General features: G+C 39.8%; 1 protein-coding gene across 1 annotated transcript in view; it reads left to right on the top strand.

Moving 5' to 3' along the window:
- Positions 1–23,795, top strand: part of lmtk2 (lemur tyrosine kinase 2) — a 128,912-nt gene that overhangs the window by 86,234 nt on the left and 18,883 nt on the right. The window contains exons 8-11 of the mRNA XM_063059371.1: positions 3,617–3,701; positions 8,509–8,630; positions 12,584–12,733; positions 18,438–21,675. Coding sequence (XP_062915441.1) covers positions 3,617–3,701; positions 8,509–8,630; positions 12,584–12,733; positions 18,438–21,675 — 3,595 coding nt within the window. The remainder of the gene's footprint in view (positions 1–3,616; positions 3,702–8,508; positions 8,631–12,583; positions 12,734–18,437; positions 21,676–23,795) is intronic.

Here is a 23,795-nt window from a genome sequence, read left to right as displayed (position 1 = left end):
AATTCATTTTCGGTAGCTTCCAACCTGATTGCATGAACATCAGTTTCTCCTTCCAGTAAACATTTCCCACCCACCAACCCCCATTTCTCTCTTTTTCTATTCCCCAGTCTAGGCTCTTGCATCTTCTCACCTGCCTATAGCCTTCTCTAGCCCCCCTCCTTCTTCCCTTTCTCCCAAGGTCCACTCTCCTCTCCTATCAGATCGATTCTTCTCCAGCTTTTTACCTTCCCACCCACATGGTTTCACCTGTCATCTTTTAGCTAGTCCTCCTCCCCTCCCCTCCCCCTTTCATTTTGACATTTTCTCCCTTCTTTTCAGTCCTGAAGAAGGGTCTCAACCCAAAATGTCAATTGTTTGTTCATTTCCATAGATGCTGCCTGACCTGCTGACTTTCTTCAGTGTTTGGGGTGTGTTGCTCTTGATTTCCAGCATCTACAGAATCTCTTGTGTTTATGATTTATCACACCTCTAAGCTGTGTGGCCTCTGCAGGAAATTGTGCTCTTCACAGGCAACTCCACATCCTTATAGTAAGTGGAGCAATGGTCTAGATATCCTCCTATAGAGAGCCACACTGTACATTTCCTTCCAGTCTGGAGTAGCCTTTCACGACTATTGTCAGTTCCTCTTGGCCAATTTTCTAGCTTTTCAATGGCCAAGTTGATTGTGGGAGAGAGCTGGAGTCCATGCTGATCTCTCCTATCGGTGCTGCTCTCCAGTATTTGCTCAGTGTTAGATGAGTTAAATTGCATTCATCTGTGGCTGTATTAGTGCGTGCCAAGGACTGCTGCACCATTAATCTACAGGACACTCAGGGACTTGGGCTTGATATATATATTTTTTTTTTGACTATGTTTTTCTGCTGTCTTAACTATATATACTATGTGTGACTGTTGGTACTGTGTTTTGCACCTTGGCCCAGGAGGAGCATTGTTTCGTTTGGTTGTATTCAATGTATGGTTGAATGACAATTAAACTTGAACTTTTTGGAAAGCCATTGACACAACATTTCCCTCATCAAACTTCTGTTACTTTAACAAGTTCTAGCAAGTTAGTCAGATTGGTTTTTAATACATCTGTGCTACCTCTTAATGATCCAAGTGATTGTTGGTATACTACCTGATTTTTATGTGGAATTTTCTTTCAATGCCACGGTTAAACTGGTTTGTAATTTGTCCAGCATCCTCTTTCGAAAGTAGTTGTAGTATGTGCAGATTACTAGTCCTCTGGTATTATCCCTGAATCTGTAAGAGCAGAGGTCCTGGCCATAGTTTTCTAAGTAATTTTGTTTCTCATTTCCTTCAAGATTATCATGCATCTGATCTGGGCTGAGTCATTTATTCATTTCAATATCACTTTAAGTTCAGCAGTTTATCTACTAATGTCTGAATCTGTTTTTAGCCATCTAGAATCTCAAACTTTTCTCTGTTACTATCTGACCTTTGCTGAAATTCTACCAGTATCATCTTCCTTGGTGAAGACTCATAAAGTACTCAACCAAGCCTTCTGCATTCACGACTAACTTCCCTTTTGGCCTTTGATTGGTCTGAGTTCTCCTCTTGCACTGTCTGTGTGCCTTCAAGTATTTTGGGATTCCTTTTTAGATTTGCTCAAAGTTTTTCTCATGTCTTGTGTTTACCTTTCTCGCCTCCTTTCTGTAATCAATTTTGGTTTTGCTTGTGTTAATAACATGATATCTGCCTTGTTCTCTTTGGTCACCTCATAGCTCTAATTTTTGAACCTTTCTCCCTAATGAGAATGTAGGTAGGTTTTAGTGAAATGTTTAGCCGGTCAAACTCTTCATTGCAGTTTACCTGAGCCTGATCAGCTGTTCTTCCATTGAAACTGGCCCTTCTCCAGAAGATCACTTTTACCTTAGACTTCATTATTTACCTTGTATAATTATTCCAGACCTTGTGTTGTGACTGATATTTTTAGATGTTCCTTAGTTATTGGTAAAGAAAACATATGGCATGCTTGCCTTCGTTGGTAGCAGTATCGATTGTAGGAGTAAGGAAGTCATGCTGCAGCTGTATAAAACTTCAGTCTCTCCACACTTGACTATGCAATTGTGGTTGCTCGTTTAGAGCAAAATTTTTAGAGAGGATGTGAAAGGTACTTACTATGATGCTGCCCGGGTTAGAGGGTGTGCACTAATTAGGAAAGGTTGGACAAACTTGGAGTGTCGAAGTCTGTGGGGAGATCTGACAGGTTTTTAAAATTGAGAGGCATATGGCAGATAGTTAGACTCTTTTCCCAGGGAAGAAATATCAGAGGACATGCCTATAAGATTAAAGGGGGGAGGGGAGTTTTAAGGTGACGTGAGGTTGTGTTTTTATTCATTGAGAGTGGTAGGTTACCAGGAGTAGTAGTGCAAGCAAGCAGAGTGGTGCAGTACAAGAGGCTTTTAGATAGAACATGAAGGCAATGGGAAAATATGGATGAATAATGGGAGGAGACGTTAGGTGTAAGTTGACATCAAGGTTGGTGCAGCATTGTGGAGCAAATGACCTGTACAGTTCTACCTTTTGATATTTTCTCCATGTATATTCTTCACAACATAGATATTGAATTCAAGTCCAAGCCAGTTCTCTGATCATTCCCATCAGTCTCATTCCCCTCCCTCTTTCTCCCCACCCCCCATTCATTTCCCTGTCCCTATAATCTATTTTCACAAGCGCACAAACTTCCACTGATTCTTTTACCTGTGGCCTACACCATTGGTAATTTACATAAACCAGTTAACCTGCCAACAAGCATATATTTGGGACGTGGAGCACCTGGGGAGATCTACATGACCACAGCGATCAAGCAAAAGTTTTATAGACAGCACTAGAGGCCAGGGTTAAACCTTGGCCTGATTCCTTCCAGAGTCCAGCAATGTAATCTTTCACTTTGGGCCTGATGTATACTGATAAAGAAAGTTCTTGTGAATAGAAACTTCTCTATATCCTTGCTTCTAATTTAGTGGTATCCCAGTTTGTATTGAAATACTGTGAGGTTCCCCAATATCACTACTTTATGGGATTTGCACACTTTCTGGCACATTTCTGCTTAAAAATTCTTCACAAAATTTGGCAATCTAAAATAAAGCCCCACTGATGCAATTACACCTCGCTTGTGTTTTTTTTTGAAACAGAGTTTGCCTTTATATGTACTTACATATCTTTTCTCACCAGTACGGCACCCTGCTTTCTCTTCACCACCCCACCTGCCTTACCATATCCAGAATATTCCCCCTTCCTTTTCAGTCCCGAAGCGGGGTCTTGGCCTGAAACATTGATGGCTTATTCTTTTCCATTGATGCTGCCTGATCTGCTAAATTCTTTCAGCATTTTGTGTGTGTTGCTTTGGATTTCCAGCATCGCAAACTTTCTTGTGTTTGTTATTTAGTATTTGTTACTGTCCCGTTTTAAACCAAGTCACTAGTGAAGCCAGATTAGTGTTGAGGAAAGATGGTCTTTGAGCCAGACTGCACCCAGTTCTATTGGGGATAATTGTTAAGCGGACTAGTCATTGATCGGGTGTACTCAAGTATTAACTAATGTTATTTTCTTTTCTGTTTCCTTCACCCCATTTGTGGACGGCTCCTGCTTCGATGCTGTCTCCATTTCGCAGTGATTTAGCACTACGGAACTGTTTTCTCACAACGGATTTGACGGTAAAAATTGGCGATTATGGCATTGGATTCAGCCGGTACAGGGTAAGCAGTTTGCTTTTTGGCACCTTTCTGATCACATCAATATAGCATTTAGACCAGGGATTCTCAACCTATTTATACTTCATTGTCGCCAAACAATTGATACTAGAACGTACAATCCTCACAGCGATATTTGATTCTGCGCTTCCCGCTCCCTGGATTACAGATCGATAGTAAATATTAAAGATTTAAATTATAAATCATAAATAGAAAATAGAAAAATGAAAAGTAAGGTAGTGCAAAAAAACTGAGATGCAGGTCCAGATATTTGGAGGGTACGGCCCAGATCCGGGTCAGGATCCGTTCAGCAGTCTTATCACAGTTGGAAAGAAGTTGTTCCCAAATCTGGCCGTACAAGTCTTCAAGCTCCTGAGCCTTCTCCCGGAGGGAAGAGGGACGAAAATTGTGTGTTGGCTGGGTGGGTCGTGTCCCTGATTATCCTGGCAGCACTGCTCCGACAGCGTGCGGTGTAAACTGAGTCCAAGGACGGAAGATTGGTTTGTGTGATGTGCTGCGCCGTGTTCACGATCTTCTGCAGCTTCTTCCGGTCTTGGACAGGACAACTGCCATACCAGATTGTGATGCACCCTAGAAGAATGCTTTCTATGGTGCATCTATAAAAATTAGTGAGGGTTTTAGGGGACAGGCCAAATTTCTTTAGTTTTCTCAGGAAGTAAAGGCGCTGGTGGGCCTTCTTGGCAGTGGACTTTGCTTGGTTGGACCAAGTCAGGTCATATTTTATGCTATCGTCCATTAACCAAGGAGTCCATGGACCCCATTTTGGAAACCCCTGGTTTAGACTGACTGTGCTTAAAGTTAAAATTCTTGCGTTGCAAGTAGTTTAACTAAATTTGGGGCACCAGGAGATATTGAGTCAGACTATAATTTGTATGTGTTCTTCAAGATTTCCCCATTAGCAGAATCTCTTGTGTTTCTAATATATTGTTATGGTTTGGAATACTAACTAGCACTGAGCATAACAATGTGAAAAACTTACCACATTGAAAAGTTGGAAAATATCTATTCCTTACTTTTTATAGAGATACAGTGCAAAGGGGTCTTTAAATTTAATCTACAGTTACCCTTTAATGTTTAATTGATTGTGGATGAAAAGTAATACATGAACGTAAAAATTCAGTCTCTCCTGGATTACTGATTACCTGACAGATAGACCCCAGTGTGTACGGCTGGGTGGTTCTCTGTCTGAGACGGTGGTCAGTGACACTGGAGCACCACAAGGGACTGTCCTGTTTCCGTTTCTGTTCATGCAATACACCTTAGACTTCCAGTACGAATCTGAGTCTTATCACTCGCAGAAGTTCTCTGATGACTCTGCAGTGGTTGGGTGCGTCAGAAATGGGCAGGAGTTGGAGTACAGAGGACTAGTGGACAAGTTTGTCGAGTGGTACAGGAGGAATCATCTGCTCCTGAATGTGGCCAAAACCAAAGAGATGATGATCGATTTTAGGAGGAAGAGAACTGTGACGAGTCCTGTATACATTGTGGGAGAAGTTGTTGCAGTGGTGGAAGAGTGCAAATATTGGGAGTTCACCTCAACAACAGACTTCACTGGAAAATCAGCACCAAGGCTGTTTACAAGAAATGGATGAGCAGAGTCCATTTTCTAAGGAAGCTGAGATATTTCGAAGTGTGCAGCAAGATGTTGGAGATCTTTTACCAGTCTGTTGTAGCAAGTATAGTCGTCTTTGCGGCTTTATGTTGGGGGAGCAGAACCAGTGTTGGTGATGCAAAAGGACAAAATAAACTCATCAAGAAGGCTGGATCCATCCTTGGTTACAACCCGAACTCTTGAGTTAGTGGTGGAGAAAAGGTCATTAAACAAACTGTTATCCATTATGGACAATCTGGTACATCCTCTCCATGACCTACTGAATAAGTAGTGGAGCACCCTTTCAGACAGGCTCATTCAGCTCCGCTGTCACAAGAATCGTGACAGAAAATCTTTCCTTCCAAATGCAATAAGCATGTACAACAGTTCATCTCTGTGTGACACAACAGAGATCATAGTACAATAGTCCCTGTTTTATTATTTTGTACATTATTATTGCAAATTATTGCACAAAGATAAATTATTGTGTATATTATTATTCTGTACTATATTAGTTAAGTCTGCACACTGCTAAATGTGTTTTTAAATGTTGCTACTGTAGCAAAAGAATTTCCCACTCGGGATCAATAAAGTATTATTATTATTAATAAAGCCGGCTCTGTAGATCCTGCTACCTCAACATTCACATAGTGAAGATAATTATGTACTTATTTAGAACAAAAAGCTGTCTTACTGTTTTTGGGCTCATTTTGTAATTCATAATTTTCGAAGGTCCTTCAATCTGCTGAGTACAGGATGATTTGTATAATGGATAATTGCTTTTAGGTCTCACTTTTTCCTGTTTTTTCTTTAAAAAAAAAAGGTCTCCCTGTATTCAAAATTATTTTAATTATTACATAAGCTATCTTCAGATACTTTGGGTCATTCTGAGATTATGAAAGGCATGATTGAAATGTTTAATCTTTAGTTTCTCTTCAAGATCTGATTCTTATTACCTCACTCTTCGAATTCTACTCTTGTCAAATCTGATCTTTGTAAGCATGTCGTCACATGATCATTGGAAGGCAATGGGAAGTAATAAGATGTAACATTAATTTTGAATAAGTTTGGGCATTTGTGTCCATGACTGCTATCTAGAGCATCAACAAAGAGTGAATTGGCGTAAGAAGTCCTACAGAAATTCATGTGGAATTAATAACATGCTAAAACTCTTCAGATGGTGTGCATATGATACCGAATTCCTTCCCAACAGAGGAGATAAAAGATTTGAATTATGGATAAAGAAAGGTCTTACAACCTACCTCTTATTTATACATAAAAGAGTATTACAAAGTTTCCAAATCCTGCAGGACAAACATGGCCTAGAACACAATGGCTTTTTTAGGTACCTTCAAGTACGAAATTATGTTAACCAGAGTTGTAGATATACAGACCTATCAACAGTAGAATTAGAATTTTTCAAGATTCTTAATTCGGCTTGTGGTTCAATACCTAGTAAATCAGTTTCTCGATTATATAATGCACTCTCCCATGCTAAAAATGTAAACACATTGTATATTAAAGAGAAGTGGGAGAAAGAAGCGGGGTTGGTACTTTCAGAGGAGGCTTGGGGGAAAATATGCAGCTTTCAGTGGTCTTCGACTAATTCTTTGACTTGGAGAGAACATTGTTGGAAAAATATTATAAGATATTTTAAGACCCCATATTAGGAAAAATATAAAGATACAAACGTGATGTGTTGGAGAAGGTGTGGCTCCAAGGAGGCAAATCATTTCCATATTTTCTGGGATTGTCCTAAATTAAGTCTATATTGAGAAGGTATTCATAGAACATTAGTTAAGGTACTTAGGACCCAGATACCTCTGAACTTTGAGATGCTCTATTTGGGGCATGTATTGTTTCTTGAACAGAAGGAAGACACAAAGTTGCTGCAGGCCCTTTTAGCGGCAAGTAAGAAATTAATCACTAGAAAGTGGCTAAATCCAATACCACCTACATTAGAAGATTGGCACAAAATTATCTTGGAAATATTTTAAATGGAAAAGTTGACTTACTCCCTGAGAATTCAAAAAGAAAAATTTTACCAAATCTGGAATAAATGGATTGAATATATAACCCCAATGCGAGCAGACTTTAGATGAATCTCCTAATGATTTATACTGCTCTTCTCATCAACTCAGTAATATTGCTAATGTAAGCACCCCTAGTCTAAATGTTTACTGTTTTTGTCTTTTTTTTGTTTGGAAAATAGAGAATTAATACAAGTAAAGGAAAAGATTTGGGTAAGGGATAAAAAATGATAAAATTAAGTAAATAAATACATAGGGATGGGATAATTATGTTTGGGGGCAGGAGCAAGCATGAACAAGTTAGGATATAAACATCTACAATGGTTGTTACATAGGCTTACACACAACATTTTGGACCAGAAGAAGTGATCCAGAAGAGATGCATGGAAACTATTACTAATCCACTATTATTACTACTTAATTAATACCATTACTTAGCCTAATAGATTGGAATTTCTACTGTACATATCTATTTAAGTGTCTAATTTCTTTTTATATCATCTCAATTTGTACTTAAGAATATATAAATAATTATAGTTTTATACATATATAAAAAAAAGGAAAAGGTTATACATGTGAAAAAAGTACATGATACTTGTGAATTCCTTATCCAAATAAAAATGAAATTAAAAAAAAAAGAAATCCTACAGAATAAGCAATCTTTGCAATCCTGTAAGGGACTACAAAGACAAACTTGCATTTCAGTGGGATTTAAATATTAGAAGTGGTTTAATAATGAAAATTGATTTTAGTACATTGTTTGGAACTTTGCAGTAAATGTGATGTATGTGACTTATGAACATTTAGGTGGTGTAACACACACAAATGCTGGAGGAACTCAGCATGTCATGCAGCATCTATGGAGGGAAATAAAGAGTCGACGTTTCGTGTTGAGACCCTTCATCAATCAAATAGCTTCCTTTCCTGCTATTACCTGTAGTTCTGTAAGTCCTGGTGAAGAATCTCAGTCTGAAAAGATTGTCTCTTTATGCCCCTCCATAGATGCTGCCTGACCTGCTGAGTTCCAACAGCATTTTGTGTGTGTTACTCTGGTTTTCCAGCATCTGCAGAATCTCTTGTGATTATGTTAAACTAATGCTTATTTTTCAAAAGGCCAGCAAACCATGTATCGTCATTTTTAAATTCAGGCATTTTTTCCCTCTGAAACTAGGAGGATTACATTGTAAGCAATGATGGTCAGTATATTCCTTTGCGCTGGATTTCACCCGAGCTTGTAGGTGACGTATATGGAAGCATGGTGGTGGCAGAACAGACAAAACACAGCAATATTTGGTAAGATTGTAATGATAGCTTCTGCTTTTGAAATTGCTTCATTTTATTGTTCCCTGTCCTTGATACTTAAGGGTTGCTACCCAGGTAGAGTTTCATTGTGCTGATCCTGCATTGAAGTGTAACAATGATTTTACATTTCACCTATTCTAGTGGTTTAGTATGTTACTTCAGTTGTAGAGGAACAGCAAAGACCTGACTGAGGAGGCTGGAAATCTGAATGAATAACATTGCTAGAGATGCACAGCAGTTCAGGTAGCAGCCATGGAGAGTCGTTCTTCTTTCTAGCCTCTGAGGTTATTTAATATCATTTGCAGTTGTGCTAATTTGCCTCCAATCCCATTTCACCCAGCACCCCCTGTGCTTACCTGTACCAACCTCTGGTTTAAAACTTTTTTTCTCCTCATTTTAAAATGGTTCCAGGGGTTTGCCTCTCCCCATATTTGTGCTCTCTATGAACCCTGGAATCTTCGAAGATTTCCATTTGGGTCCCAATCCACCCTTTTAACTTTGAATTAATTCTCACAATGTTTTCAGCTGTTGCAGCAGTCTCTGGAGTTGCTGTCTTAATCTTTCTCTCTCATTATAATCATTCCCAACCCATGATTTTTTTCCTCTCCCAGATTGTCATATAGTGTGAATTCTTATTTGACTAACAATTCCAGGAAGCACCTTGATTAGAGTCATAGTCATAAAACACCACAGCACAGAAATGGGCCCTTTGGTCCATCATTTGGCTGAACTATTAATCTGCCTACTCCCATTAACCTGCACCCATAGCCTTCAAAACATAACCCTCCATTCCCCTCTCATCCATGTGCTTCTCCAACTTTCTCTTAAACTTTGAAATCGAGCCAGAATCCACACTTTCACTGGCAGCTCATTCCACATTCTCCCCACCCTGTGACGGATAGAAGTTGCCCCACATGTTCCCCTTAAGCAGTTCACCTTTCACCCTTAACCCATAACCTCTAGTTACACCAAAATGGGGGAAAAAAAGAGGAGTTCTAATAATAAAGGGCAATATTACATGAAGGTACAAGGGTTGAACACTTCATCAAAATGCAATGTTAAACTCTTGTACATTTATGTTATGATCCCATTCCAGTTTCTTGTGTTTATAACCTCTCAGTAGTTATCAGATGTTAATTTGGAAAGAGATCCCATTGATTTTTATGAGGGAAGATAAACAAGTTGTTCCAAAAAGCATGTTAAGGTAAACCTAGTAAGTGCAAAGTGAGTTGTTTAACCTTGATGATAGAGGAAGTTCTGGAAACAATCATCTGATATAGAATTATCATTCGCTTAGGTGTGTGCATTCATTAGGGGAAGGCTGGATGGATTTTCATTTTGAAGAAAATATTTAACTAACACACTTACAGTTTTATTTGAAGTCACAGAGGGTTGATGAGGGAAATATAATTGAAATGGCCTTCCAGTCGGCATTTGATAAGCTGTTGCATTTTCTCAAGATTAAGGCCATACTATGATAGAATCAAACATCATGGATTTAAAAATAAAATTGGCTCAGTAACAGCTGGCTCACAGCAATAGCAACCTGCGTTTGCTCCTGACCTCCAGTGCTATCTGTGTGGAGTTGCACATTTTCCGTGTGACTGCATGAGTTTCCCTGAGTGCTCTAATTTTCTCCCAGTGTGCTTGTCTGGGGTTAATTGGTTACTGTAAATTGCTCTTGGGTAGGTGAGAGTGGAGTTGATGGACAGAGTTTAAGAACAGGAGCAGGTGTCGTCGCCAATTAACTGGGCTCTTAAAAACTGACACTCATTCCTCAATCACACTTTTATTTACTTATGCACAAGTGAACAGCGTGGCCCCTGTCACCACACTATTATAAAATATGAACAAAGAAATGTCATTTTTATACAGGGCAGCACACACACTGGAAGAACTTAACAGGTCAGGTAGGATCTATTGAAAGGAATAAACAGTTGACATTTTGGATCGAGACCCTTCATCATTTTCATGAAAATTGGTTGGATATGGATACTGACTAGTTAGTAATCTTGTATATGTTCGAAGTTTGAAGTAAGTTTTATTATCAAAGTACAGATATGTCACCAAATACAACCCTGAGATTCATTTTCTTATGGGCATAATCAACAAATTTATAGAATAATAAGAATTATAGCATCAATGAAAGACCACCCAACTAGGGCATTCAACAGGAGTGCAGAAAACAACAAACTGTGCAAATACAGAAAGATTAAAGCAGTAATAATAAGTAAATAAACAATAAATATCGAGAACAGGAGGTGATGAGTCCTTGAAAGTTGAGTCCAGTGGTTGTGCGAATATTTCAATGGTGGGGCAAGTGAAGTTATCCCTTTTAGTTCAAGAGCCTTTTGGTTGAGGAGTAATAGCTGTTCCTGAACCTGGTGAGAAGAGAGCGTGGCCTGGGTGATGGTGGTCCCTGATGATGGATGTTGCTTTCTTGCGACAGCACTTCATGTTGATGTGCTCAGTGGTTGGGTGCTTTTCCCGTGATAGACTGGGCCAATCCACTATTTTTTGTACGAATTTGTTCAGCTTTTTGTGCTTGATCTTGCAAATTGCTTATTTGTGAGATCAATCACATTACTGTAATATAGTTGTTAATAGCCAATAGAATCTCCATATTAAATGCCATTAATACTTCAGAATTAGTAAAATAACTGACCAATAGCAAATGCCATCCTAGAATCTTTTGTTTGCATCCTTGTCTTTGTAAGCCAGTCCCCAGCTATGCTAAGGGAAAACCTTCTTTGCCTAAGCACACTACCTGTAAGCTGTCCTTGCTTGGACATTGTCTTAAACCTTGTTTTGCTGCAACTTCCACATACAAAAAAATAAACATCAGGGTGGGATTGCACTACGAGCTGGTATTGACTTGAATAACCAAATTGCAGCTTTCTGTTTGTGAGAAATATGGTGGCAAATCCAAAAGACATTCAGGCTTATAGTAACCAATTAACCCTCAAATTGTCCCTAGTGTGTAGATGAGTGGTAGAATTTGGGGAGAGCTGACAGGAATGTAGGAAGAATAGAATATGATGGCGTAAATGTGTGTTTAATGATTGGCGTGGAATAAAAGTGGGAAGGTGAACCAGAGAGAGGAATATGTGGGTGGTGGACAGATTGAGAGGGTGGGGGTGGAGAAGGAGACAGGGTGATAGTGCTGGTAGGTTGGGGTGGGGAACAGAAGTGATTTCTAGAAGTTAGAGAAATCAATGTTCGTGTTGTCAGTCTCCCAAGGCAGAGTACAAGGTGCTGTTCCATCAATCTGCATCTAGCCTCAACTTGATGGCAAATGAGGTTGTGGACAGACATGTTGGAACAGGAAGTGAAATCAAAATGACTGGTCACCGGGAGATCCCAGTTACAACAGAGAGAGCGAAGGTGCTCGACAAACCAAATTCCCCCCAGTCTGCTTGAGTGTAGTGAACTGTGAGGGTGATAGTAAGTGGATGCAATGGTAAGCTAGTGAAATGGGGGAAAAAAGGTCTTAACCTATTCAACCTGAATAACCAAAAGGAAAGAATTTGCACAATTATGGGCAAAAGGCAAGAGAATGAGACCAACTAAGTTGTTCTTCTCTAAAGCCAATAAAAACTCCAAAGATCAAGTAGCCTTCTTTCATGCAGTAACCTGTGATTTTGTGAATCCTGATGAAGGTTATCAGCCCGAAACATGGAACTGTTTATTTCCCTCCATAGATACTGCCTGGCCTGCTGAGTTCCTTCAGCACGTGCGTGCATGCGTGTGCGTGTGCGTGTGCGTGTGTGTGTGCGTGTGTGTGTGTTACTCTGGATTTCCAACATCTGCGGATTTTTGTCTGTGAATCTGTCACCTATATCTTGTGGACATTAATGTGATTTTGTATATTGTAGAATATTTTGTGTGGTGAAGGAAAGGCACTTCTCTCTTATTCAACCATCCTTTTAAATTTTTTTTTATAGGTCTTTAGGCGTTGCATTATGGGAGTTATTTGAGAACGCCAGCCAGCCCTACATGCACCTTTCTGACAAAGAGGTGCTAATCTTTGTTATAAAGGAACAGCAAATTAAACTCCCTAAACCTCAGCTGGAGTTGACTCACTCTGACAGATGGTAATTGCTTGGTTTTATAGCTTTATATGTTTTGAAATGTAATTCCCACTGTTATACCTGTGTTAGTCATAGGGCTTATGTAGACAAGGCACTGTTGCTAAGAAACAAAGATGCATGATATGCTTATCTGACATTAAAATGTCTGCGTCCGTTTATTTATAAACCTGCAGAGTCAAAAATATTAAGTAAATCTGTTCTTTAGAATGAATCTGCGTCAATGTTATCAGATTGAAACCGCAATTGCATTATTGTGTCTGCAGTAAGGCAATTGGCGGGATGTGGGAGGTGGAGGAAATTGTCTGTGTTTAAAAGTATCCCCTTAAGTAGCGAAATAGTACAATATTTAAACTAGTCAGAGTCAGAATCACGTTTAATATCACTAGCACATGTCGTGAAATATGTTGTTTTGTGATGCAGTGCAATACATAAAAAGCCTATAAATTACCAAAGCTATTTGGTAATTGCCAAAAAAGCTATTTCCAAAGCATAGTTAGAAATCTGTCTGTACAGATTGAAATGTGGTTGTATTGGAGTGATCCTAAAACCATTCATGAACTTTTGTTTGAAGTTGGAAGGGAATGTTTAATTTAATACCTGGATTCCAAGAATTAAAAGGGTATTGTTTTTCAATGTAAATTCACTAATTTGGAGATAATGTTATTGAGTTGTAGTAAACCTTCACAAATTAATAACCATGCAGCGTGGTTGCATTGCCTCGATTCCTAAAATGTGAGAGGGTGCTTGCATTGACATTTTTACATGTCAGTATCAATTGTATCCCAAGTACCATGAGTTGGAAGCTTTAAGAAACAGCCTGTGCTCAAGCTGTAATTGAGTTCAAGGTAGTATGTGCCAAAATCAGAAATGATTGATGTCTTTCCCTAAACCCCCTTTAGGAGACATTTAAAGGTATTTGATTCATGATTGTGACCATAAGGCATAGTCTGTTGAGGCTGTACACCCCCCCCCCCCAGTATAGGAAACATCCTCGCCATGTCTACTCGACCTCGGCCTTACAAAATTTGATAGTTTTCAATGAGGGCAGAGTTCCCTTTAATTGGATAACTTTGGTAAAAAGCTTTGTGGGCAGTCTGTGGTATGTGTGTACTGTGTTTGTTTTGACCATAAGACCATCAGACATAGTTGGAAAATTAGACCATTTGGCCCATGGTGCCAGCTCCGCTATTTAATTTATTACCTCTCTCAACCTCATTCCCCTGTCTTCTCCCTGTAACCTTTGACACCTTGATTAATCAAGAATCTTATCAACCTCTGTTTTAAATATGCCCAATAACTTGGCCTCCATGGCCATCTGCAGCAATGAATTCCACATGTTCACGACTCTCTGGATAAAGAAATTCCACCTGTTCTAAATAGACATCCTTGTATTCTGAGTCTGTGCCCCCGATCCTAGGCTTCCCGGATATTAGAAACATCCTCTCAACTCCACTCTGTCTAGGCTCTTCAATATTCTATAGGTTTCAATGAGCTCCATCCTCATTCTTCTAAACTCCAGTAAGTACAGGCCCAGAGCCATCAGATGCTCCTCAGACATTAACATTTTCATTTCCGGGATCATTCTTGTGAACCTCCTATGGAGATTTTGTGAAAATCAATGGCACTTATCAGTTAGCTATTTCGTCATCATTCAGCCATTACGTGTTCCATGTGTTTTATGATCTACCATCCTCCCATGTTACATCCTCAGAAGCAAAAAAAAAAGAAATTTCTGGTTTCCAAAAGCAATCAACTAATTTCTGAGAAACTACTTTGGGTTAGGGTTAGGGTTAGAAGACGCATCCTCCTTTCCCTATTACCTCTTTCCATCATTCCAACTTCCTATTCATAACAATATCACAGGAATTTGCTCTATCCCTTTATCAGCCTTTGAAGCCAGATTTCAAATTTTCTACAAACTGTCTCCACAGTTTGTTAAGCCTAATCGGTAAAAGTAACTCTAAGTATCTAATTTAGTTCTTAGCTCAAGTAAGTTACATCCAATGTCCCCAGATACGCTTTAACCCATGTAACCCAAAATAGCCTATTTATGGGAATAAAATCTAATCCTTTAATTATTTTAAAACCCTTAAGCTTTTTGAAGATTTTTGCTTTTCTAATGTAAAAATCCTCACCTTTCTTGGCCTGTCATTGCTAATGAAAATACTTTAAATGAGATGCCAATCTAGTGTTCGTGAGTTCCAGCCTCACGCAATCATAATCAAACAAGTTTCAATCATGCTTTGCTGTTCAAGGTCTTGAGGGAAAATGGTAACCGTAGTTCATTCTGCATGGTTTGGACAAGGCTTATGTTAGACTTGAACTTCAAATAGTAAATTTATTATCAAAATGCATGTATACTACTATGAGATTCATGTTTTGGCAGGAATTTACAGGAAATTGAGTAACACAACAGAATCAGTGAAAAACTACACACAAAGACTGACAAACAACTGATTTGCGAAAGAAGACAAACTGAGTGCAAATGCAAAAAAAAAATACTGAGCTCATGAGTTGTAGAGTTCCTGAAAGTGAGTCCATAGGTATGTAGGTATTTATTTAGCGATACAGCAGGGAGTAGGCCCTTCTGGCCCTTCAAACCGGGCTATCCCAGCAACCTCCAATAAACCCGATTAACCCTAACCTAAGCATGGGACAATTTACAATGACCAATTAACCTACCCAGTATGCCTTTGGACAGTGGAAGGAAACCGGAGAAAACCCATGCATTCCACAGGGAGGATGTAGAGAGACTCCTTACAAAACAGCACTAGAATTGAACCTTGAACTCCAGAACGCCCCAAGCTGTAATAGTGTCACGCTAACCCCTTCCTACCATGGTGCCCAGGTTGTGAAATCAGTTCAGTGTTGAGGTGAGTGAAATTATCTGTGCTGGTTCAAGAGCCTGATGGTTCAGAAGTAATAGCTGTCCCTGAACCTGGTGGTTGAACCTGAGGCTCCCGTGCCATCTCCTTGATGGCAGCGGTGAGAAGAGAGCATAGCCTGCATGGTGGTGTCCTCTGATGGATGCTGCTGCTTTCTTGTAGATGTGCTCAGTGGTGGGAAGGCCTTTTCCTGTGAGGTACTGGGCTGTATCTACCGCTTTCTGCAAGATTTTCCTTGGCTCTAGTTGCTTTTGTGTTTTTTCCACCCTCCTCCCTTTCATTTCCATTTCATGGTCTATGTTCATTAATGAGTCAGCTATGAGAGAGGTGAAGACACCTTTGCAAACGAGAGACAAAATGGAATAAGTATGATTTGGAGAATTGCCATTGTTTTCCCGCAGCGGAACACTTTGTCCAGGGTCTGATTAGAAATATGGTGCAAGATGGAATAAAACAAAGCACACATGCATACATGAGATGTCAACAGACAAAATGGAAGCAAGCACAATCCAAGGGAGAGACAAACTGAGACACAGGATGAATAGAGATTACTGAGAAAGGAAGTGAGAGACAGAATAGCAGACAAAAGAAAGCGAAGGCTATTAAAACATCTATGTGAAAGTTAAAATGGTTAAAAATAGAGGCACATGGGAGGAGAAATACTTCCTGTACCAAATAAAATGGCCACTGGGTCTACGTCCGTGGTCTTCTGTTGGTGTAGCGCATCCATTTCAAGGTTCGCCGTGTTGTGCGTTCAGAGATGCTCTTCTGCACACCATGGTTGTGACACATAATTATTTGAGTTACTGTTGCCTTCCTGACCTAACCATTCTCCTCTGACCTCTCTCATTAATACTGCATTTTTACCACAGAACTGCTGCTCACTGGATGTTTTTTGATTTTTACATCATTCTCTGTAAATTCTAGAGACTGTTGTAGGTGAAAATCCCAGGTGATCAGCAGTTTTTGAGATAATCAAACCACCCCATCTGGCACCAACGATTATTCCACAGTCAAAGTCACTTAGATCACATTCCTTCTCCATTCTGATGTTTGGTGTGAACAACTGAACCTCTATGCATTGAGTTGCTGCAACATGATTGGCTGATTAGATATTTGCATTAACAAGCAGGTGTACAAGTGTACTTAAAAAGAAAGAAGTGGCCATTGAATATTAAGGTGAGAAACACCAGAAAAACAAAATGAAACAATTACTGGAAATCTGAAATATAATAGAAAATGTAAATGGTCAGCTTGACTGTTTATAAAAGAAATTAAAGATGTAACTCTCGCTTCACCTAGCGGCTTAATATAGGGGGTGATAACCCTTGGCCTGGCCAAACTTAAGAAATCTTGTTTGGGTGGATGCTGCACGGTGTGTCCCCTGTTACAAATCAGTACCCTGAAATAACAAACAGTACACAATATGCGATTAAACGATTAAGCTTTATAACTCTTACTTTGACTATAGTAGAGAAATGAAATAAAAGGAAAAAAAGGGGCCCAATCTTATTAAACAGACTGTGCGCAAAGTTGGAGCTCACTGAGAAGCCGATCGTTCACCATCGGCCTCCGATCGTCGCTGTCCTTTGGACCCTCGCTTCGAGTCCACCCCATCCAGCGGTCTACCAAATCTCTCCATTCGTGTCTTCTCTCCTCATCTCTCTCTCTCTCTCTCTGGTAAAAGCCCACAAAAGTAAACTCCTTCCAGATTCGTAAGACGGAGCATAAAATCCTGATTGGCTAACATGCTTACCAAAGTCCTGTTATCTCCAGCCATAACCCAAACATTGCTGCTACAGAGAAACCGTTACTTCAGCAGTGAACATTACAGAGAAGCTGTTTTATTACCCTTAGCAGTGAAACATTACAGAGAAGCCATTACAGCGCGTTACAAAGATAATATCAAATTGAAAGAAAAGGCTTAAGTAGTTTATCAAAGTTATAGAACATAGAAATTTACAGCGCATTACAGGCCCTTCGGCCCACAATGTTATGCCAACCATGTAACCTACTCTAGAAACTACCTAGAATTTTCCTAGCACATAGCCTTCTAATTTTCTAGGCTCTATGTACCTATCTAAGAGGGTCTTAAAAGACCCTATTTCCACATCCAGACATTTCCACAGCAACTGCTTCAGTGAGAATTAAGTTTTAGATGACATGCCAAATCTTCTCAAACTGCTAAGAAAATAGAGGCACTGCTGTGCTTTTCTTCATAATGCTGCTTGCATGCTGGACCCAGGACAGAGCCTCTGAAATAATGACACAGGAATTTAAAGTTGCTGACCCTCTCGACTGATGATCCCTTGATCCCCTGATGAGGACTGACTTGTGGACTTCTGGTTTCTTTCTCTTGAAGTCAATAATCAATTATTATGGATTAATTATTGATTTTTTCATTGATTCTATATTTTTTCTTTGTTTTACTCTGAATGCCTACAAGAATATGAATCTCAAGGTAGTATTTAGTGACATATATGTACTTTGATAATAAATTTAATTTGAACTTTAAGAGTAAAAGAAGGCAAACCTGAGGACTGGAAGCATTTTAGAATTCAGTAATGAATGACCTAGAAATTGATTAACAGGAGACATAAAATCAGAGCAAATTATAAGAAATTTAAGAGCTCAAGAAAGGAGCCAGCAACTGTAAGATCTTCTATAAGTACATAAAAAGATGATTGAGAATCCCTTGTAAACAGATGAGAGAAATTATAATGGGAAATAAGATTAGGTTCCCTAACTAAAGCTTTAAATGCAGGCTGTGCAGCATGAATGGAAATGAAAATTCTCTTCAATAATGAACTTCTATCTTACAGGTATGAAGTTTTGCAGTTCTGTTGGTTAGCTCCAGAAAAGAGACCAACTGCTGAGGAGATTCATCGACTGCTAACTTACCTCCGCATGCAGAGTCAGAAGGAGTGCGAGGACGACTTTGAAATGAGGTGGAATGCGTTGAAGTCCAGCAACAACAATCGGCAAGCGATGGCGAACAATTCGTCGTTTCCAATCCTGGAGCACTTTGTTGCTGAGCAACTGAACCAGGAGATGGATGACATCCTCACGGTCACTGAAACTAGTAAAGGACTGAATTTTGAGTATGTGTGGGAGACAGCTAAACTTGACCATTTTGAAGACCATGTTCAAGGAAATGATGGCGCAAAGGTCAACTATCAGAGCATTTTCTACCCCACAGATACTTCTGAGAAAAGTGGTTTCTCTATTGTCCACACTCAATCAGATAATAAATTCACTAGGAAGGAGGATAAAGGAACTCCACTTATATCAGGGATCGTTCCTGTATTTGATACTCACTATCCCTCCATTGGAAGTGAATATTATATACAGCTGGAGGAACAAGGTGAAACTAACTTAGATGTTGATGAAAATTCAGGCTTTCCTAATGAGGGGACTTTCCAGACCAAGGATTCCCAGTCCTTTGTTATCCTCGGAGACTCTGGAGATGATTTGAGTACGGATGTGGATTTCTTTCCACACTGCAACGAAGACTTGCAAAAGTCTGAAGTAACAGAGGCATTGATTACTTCCTGCACTCCTAGTTATGCTGAAAGCCCTAGCCACAATGATATCTTCTATGATCACAAGTTGGAGGAGATGCCTTATAACAAAGGAAACTTGAACACTGATGAAATCATAATGCTAGATCTACCTGAACTCAGTGAAGTTACAAGGAAAAATGCACTTGGTCTTGTTTCAAATAAAGAAACTCCCATGGAGTCGTTAATCCATCAACCTGTTTCACTTGATTTAAACACTTCTAGTCCCATTTTGGAAGAAAAAGTAGACTTTGTTTTCACAGAAAGCACCAGTAGTGATGGCTGTTCGGGATTGACCCGATCTGAGGGATTGCCCTCGAATTTTTTTCTTAAAGAAAATAAACTTTTACACGACTCTTCACCCAAAGGTGATGCCGTCAGTGATACAGGAAACTTGGTGACTTTATCAGATTTTAGTGTGGCCTCTGTTAATTCGCAATTCCCTGCAGACAAAACAATAGACACGGGGTTAGCTGATCAAAGTAAGCAATTAACTAGTTCTCAACTGCATGAAATTGCGTGCAGTTTTACTGACCCAGTTTATTCACAGAGTGGTTCATTTCAGATCCCAAACGATAATAAATGGTCATCGGACATTTTTTTAGATGAGAATAAAGTCGTGTGTAAAGATCAGCAAGTTAAGCCAGAGTCAGATGAGGGTTGTGTCATGCATGATAGTTCAGGGTTAGGATGTGACACTACTGATGGCTGCATTTCCAAACGCAATTTCAATTTGCCTGATGCACACTGCCAAGAGACTGCTCAATGCAGTGAAAGTGCCGCTGCTAGCATGTGCAATAATGCCAAAACGTACCACCTTACTGAAGGTGGAACTGTGGAAGAAAACACAGCTGTTGTTTCAATAACAGAACTGGCGAAGCAAACTGAAGCTATAGGCCGAGCACACAATGCAGTCAATATAGATAAAGACATCTTGGGTCATTATGGGCAGGACACCAGAATATCAGCTGGACACTTGTCCGAGCTCTTCTCAAAAACATTATCAACTTCTCCCCTCTCTGGAACCCCAAATGATTCTGAATCGTTGGCTGCTGACAAATATTATGTCTGTTCAGAGATATCTAAAACACAGGACACTGTTTCCTTGTCTGAAGCTCCCAGCCCGTCCAAAAGTATTGAATTGTTAGCTCCCCTCCATTCTGGACACACTTCAGTAGATGCTTTGAAAGCACTAGAGACTATTGATATAGATGAACCCCCCTCCCGTAGCTTCAAAAATGCAAATTCAATAGTCTCTGTGCCTTGCCCAGACTTACCAAGTCAAGTTAGCCCTGTGGAAGAGGGCGTATCGTTCTTGCATCCCAGTTCAGAGCAATCTACGGGTACACCGGATTCTTTGGACTCGCTGGAGATGCATGGGGTATTAGGGACTTTAGAAACACAAAATGCAGTTTCTGAGAAATTGAAGCCACCGCAGAAGCAACCTGATAGTGGCTATGAGACTGAAAATCTAGAATCACCTGAATGGTCTTCACAATTGCCCAGCGCAAATGCAGCTCCCATCTCAACTGCTTCCAGTAATGAATTACCTAATACTTTCCCCTCGAATCCACTCATTATTGTGTCCAAGGAGGAAGCTCTTCCTTCTGTGGAGGTCATTGATGTAGATGCTACCAAGGAAGCCTCAAATATGTTAGCCAATGGAAACCAGAACTCCCACAGAGACTCTGCTTATTTCTCCGACAATGATTCCGAACCGGATAAAAGAGCGGATTGTGATGTTGCTGCTGGTACAAATGAAGAAAATGATCTTAAGAATGTGGCTGAATTTGAAATTGTTACTGTACTCAATGATGAAGTTATAGCAACATCCGATTTTGCAGATTTATCAGAGGAGATTGCAGATGATAAGAGTAAGTTGTATAGTTCCGACCAGGAGGAATTTCCAAAGAACATTCAAACTGGAAGCCAAGGTAACTTTAGTAAGATAAACAGTGATGAAGGATCTGGTGAGAGTTTGGATGCTTCAAGTATAATTGATCCCTATGGATCAGTATCAGGGGTTTTCTACAGCAGTCCAGTTAGCACTACTCAGTTTTCTGAAGCTATGAAGGAAGACTTTGAAATAATTATTGAGAAGGACATTAAAAAACCATTGTCAAAAGGTAATGAAGGAATTAGACTGAAGGAGCCTGATATTGAAGGACGGTACCTTGGCAGACTAGATGCCTCTGAGCTCTTTAACCTCTCTGAGGAACAAGACGGAATGGAGGCTGATGAAGAAGATGAAAACAGTGATGATTCAGAGGATGAGTTCAAAGGCTATTGCGTTAATACTCCCAGTTCAGAGAGTGAGGACGACACAGTGCATCCCGTGCCAGTAGTTGTATCTGAAAATGATGATGGAAAAGCTCTGAAAAGTTTATTGAAGGACTACGGCCGCAGGTCCTCTGATTACCCCACAACAGACCCGGGGAAGAAACGAGTGAAGAAGATAGTGTCATTTTTTGATGACGTCACAGTCTTCTTGTTTGATCAGGTAAGCAAACAGCAAATTAAAATAAAAGAAAATACTGAAATCATTCAAGTCAGAGAGCATCTGTGGAACAAAGACTGAAGTTAATATTTTAAGACTGATGAAGGAACTTTGACCTACAAGTAGTTTTGATCTGAAACGGTCACTTTTCCTTCCAGAAAATCATATTTGACTTCCTGAGTGCTTCCAGCAATTTATTTTAATTTCTTACTTCTAGCTGCAGCATTTTTTTTTCGGAACTCAGCAAGTCAGGCTGCATCTATGGAGAAGAATAAACAGCCAATGCTTTGAGCTGAGACCCTTCGTCAGGACTGTATGTCAAAGGGAATCTCTGGTTTTCTTTATTCTGTTGTCCATTGTCCCATCTTAGTTGATTCCTTCTTCAGCTCTTTACCTCTTCTATCTATCTGTTCATAGCTTCACCCCTACTCTAACACACACCTTCCCCCTCACCTGCCAGTTTATGCTTTTCTCCCTTCCTATCCCCCCCCCACTTTTGACCCCTTTCCAGTCCCAATGAAGGGACTGTCCGACATGTTGACTATTTATTCCCCTTCATAGATGCTTCCTGACTTGCTGAGTTCCTTCACCATGTTGTGTGTGATGCTCAGATTTCCAGCACCTGCAGAATCTCCTGAGTCATTTATATCTTTCACTTCTCACCTTGAATCTATGCCCCCTAGCTTTGGACTCCCTAACCCTGTGAAACTGTTCTCTTCAACATTTTTAAAACATTTTTAATTTATTAAGTTAATCTTTGATTCTTTTCTTCCTTAATTATCAGTATTGCAAAATATTAAATTCATTCTGCAATTTCCTTGGTGGCCAAACAGTTATTCTTGCACTCTGTATTCAGGATTTAATTTCCTTAAACATTGATTCAGAGGAATAACTGGCTTAAAGGTTTCTGAACTAAAACTGTGAAAGCAGCAGAATTTGCAATCAAGAACTACCCTGAATAAAGAGAAGTACTTGATATTTTAGCATGCTTAAAGGTGGATAAGTCTCCAGGACCAGATTAGATTTATGGCAGGTTGCTGCAGGAGGCAAGGATAGAGATAGGTGGAGTTCTACCTTCTTTAAATCTTTGGTCAAAAGTGAGGTACCAGATTACTGGAGGACGGCAGACCTAGTTTCTCTTTGCAAAAAAGGCAGCAGGGAAAAGTCTGATGGCCAAGGGAGCACAGTAGTATAGCAGTTAGTGTAACACTTTACAGTGCCAAACACAGATCAGGAGTTTGTACATTCTCCGTTGTGTGTGAGTAGGGTGAACTGTGTCGATCAGTAGAGAAAAAGGACAAAAAGGAGTATCCAGTTTACCTGAAATTGGAGGACTCAGTGTTCAGAATCGAGTTTATTATCACTGAGATATGTCATGATATTTGTTGTCTTGTGGCAGCATTACTGTGTAATACAAATGACCAAGTTACAATATATAAAAATATAGTCAAAAGAGAAATAATGAGATAGTGTTTATGGATCATTCAGAAATCCAATGGCGGACAGGAAGCAGCTGTTTCTAAAATATTGCGTCGGTCTTCTGGCTGCTGTATTTCATCCCAGTCTGAGTAGTCATGGGGTCGTAGACTATCCAGACAGAATACAAGGTGCTGATCCTCGAGTTTGCCTTTAACAGTGGAGAAAGTCGAGGATATCTTGGAGCTTTCCCCCGTAACAGTAGGAGATCTAATACATGTCAAACCACCGTCCAGGTGCCTGCTTTGGTGAGGGCCTGTGTTCTGTCTGCTGTAGCGCTCTGGAGCTCTCAATTGCCAGCAATTTCAATTTTCCTCCCCATTTCCATACTCATATCTGCCCTTGGCCTCTTTCACTGCCATGGTATGCAGGAACAGAGACATCTTTAATATGGCATTGTGTGTTCAGAGAATGGTTAATAAATGGTATGATATCCCGCGGTTCACAGAGTACAGACATGGGTAGTTAGGTTGAAGCTGGATAAGAGACTGGTTAAACCACAGTAAGAACAAAATGTTCAATTCTGATCACCCAGCATTAGGAATGATGGGACAGTGTAGAAAAAATTTATCAAATTGATTCTTTCAGGAGATTCTCCTTGGAATAAAGAAGATTCAGAAGAGGTTTAGTAGCAATCACAAAAAAAA

This window comes from Mobula hypostoma, chromosome 9 (genome assembly GCF_963921235.1).
Source record: "Mobula hypostoma chromosome 9, sMobHyp1.1, whole genome shotgun sequence".
Lineage (NCBI taxonomy): Eukaryota > Metazoa > Chordata > Chondrichthyes > Myliobatiformes > Myliobatidae > Mobula > Mobula hypostoma.
The sequence above is the reverse complement of the archived record's forward strand: the minus strand, read 5'-3'. Positions and strand labels throughout refer to the sequence as shown.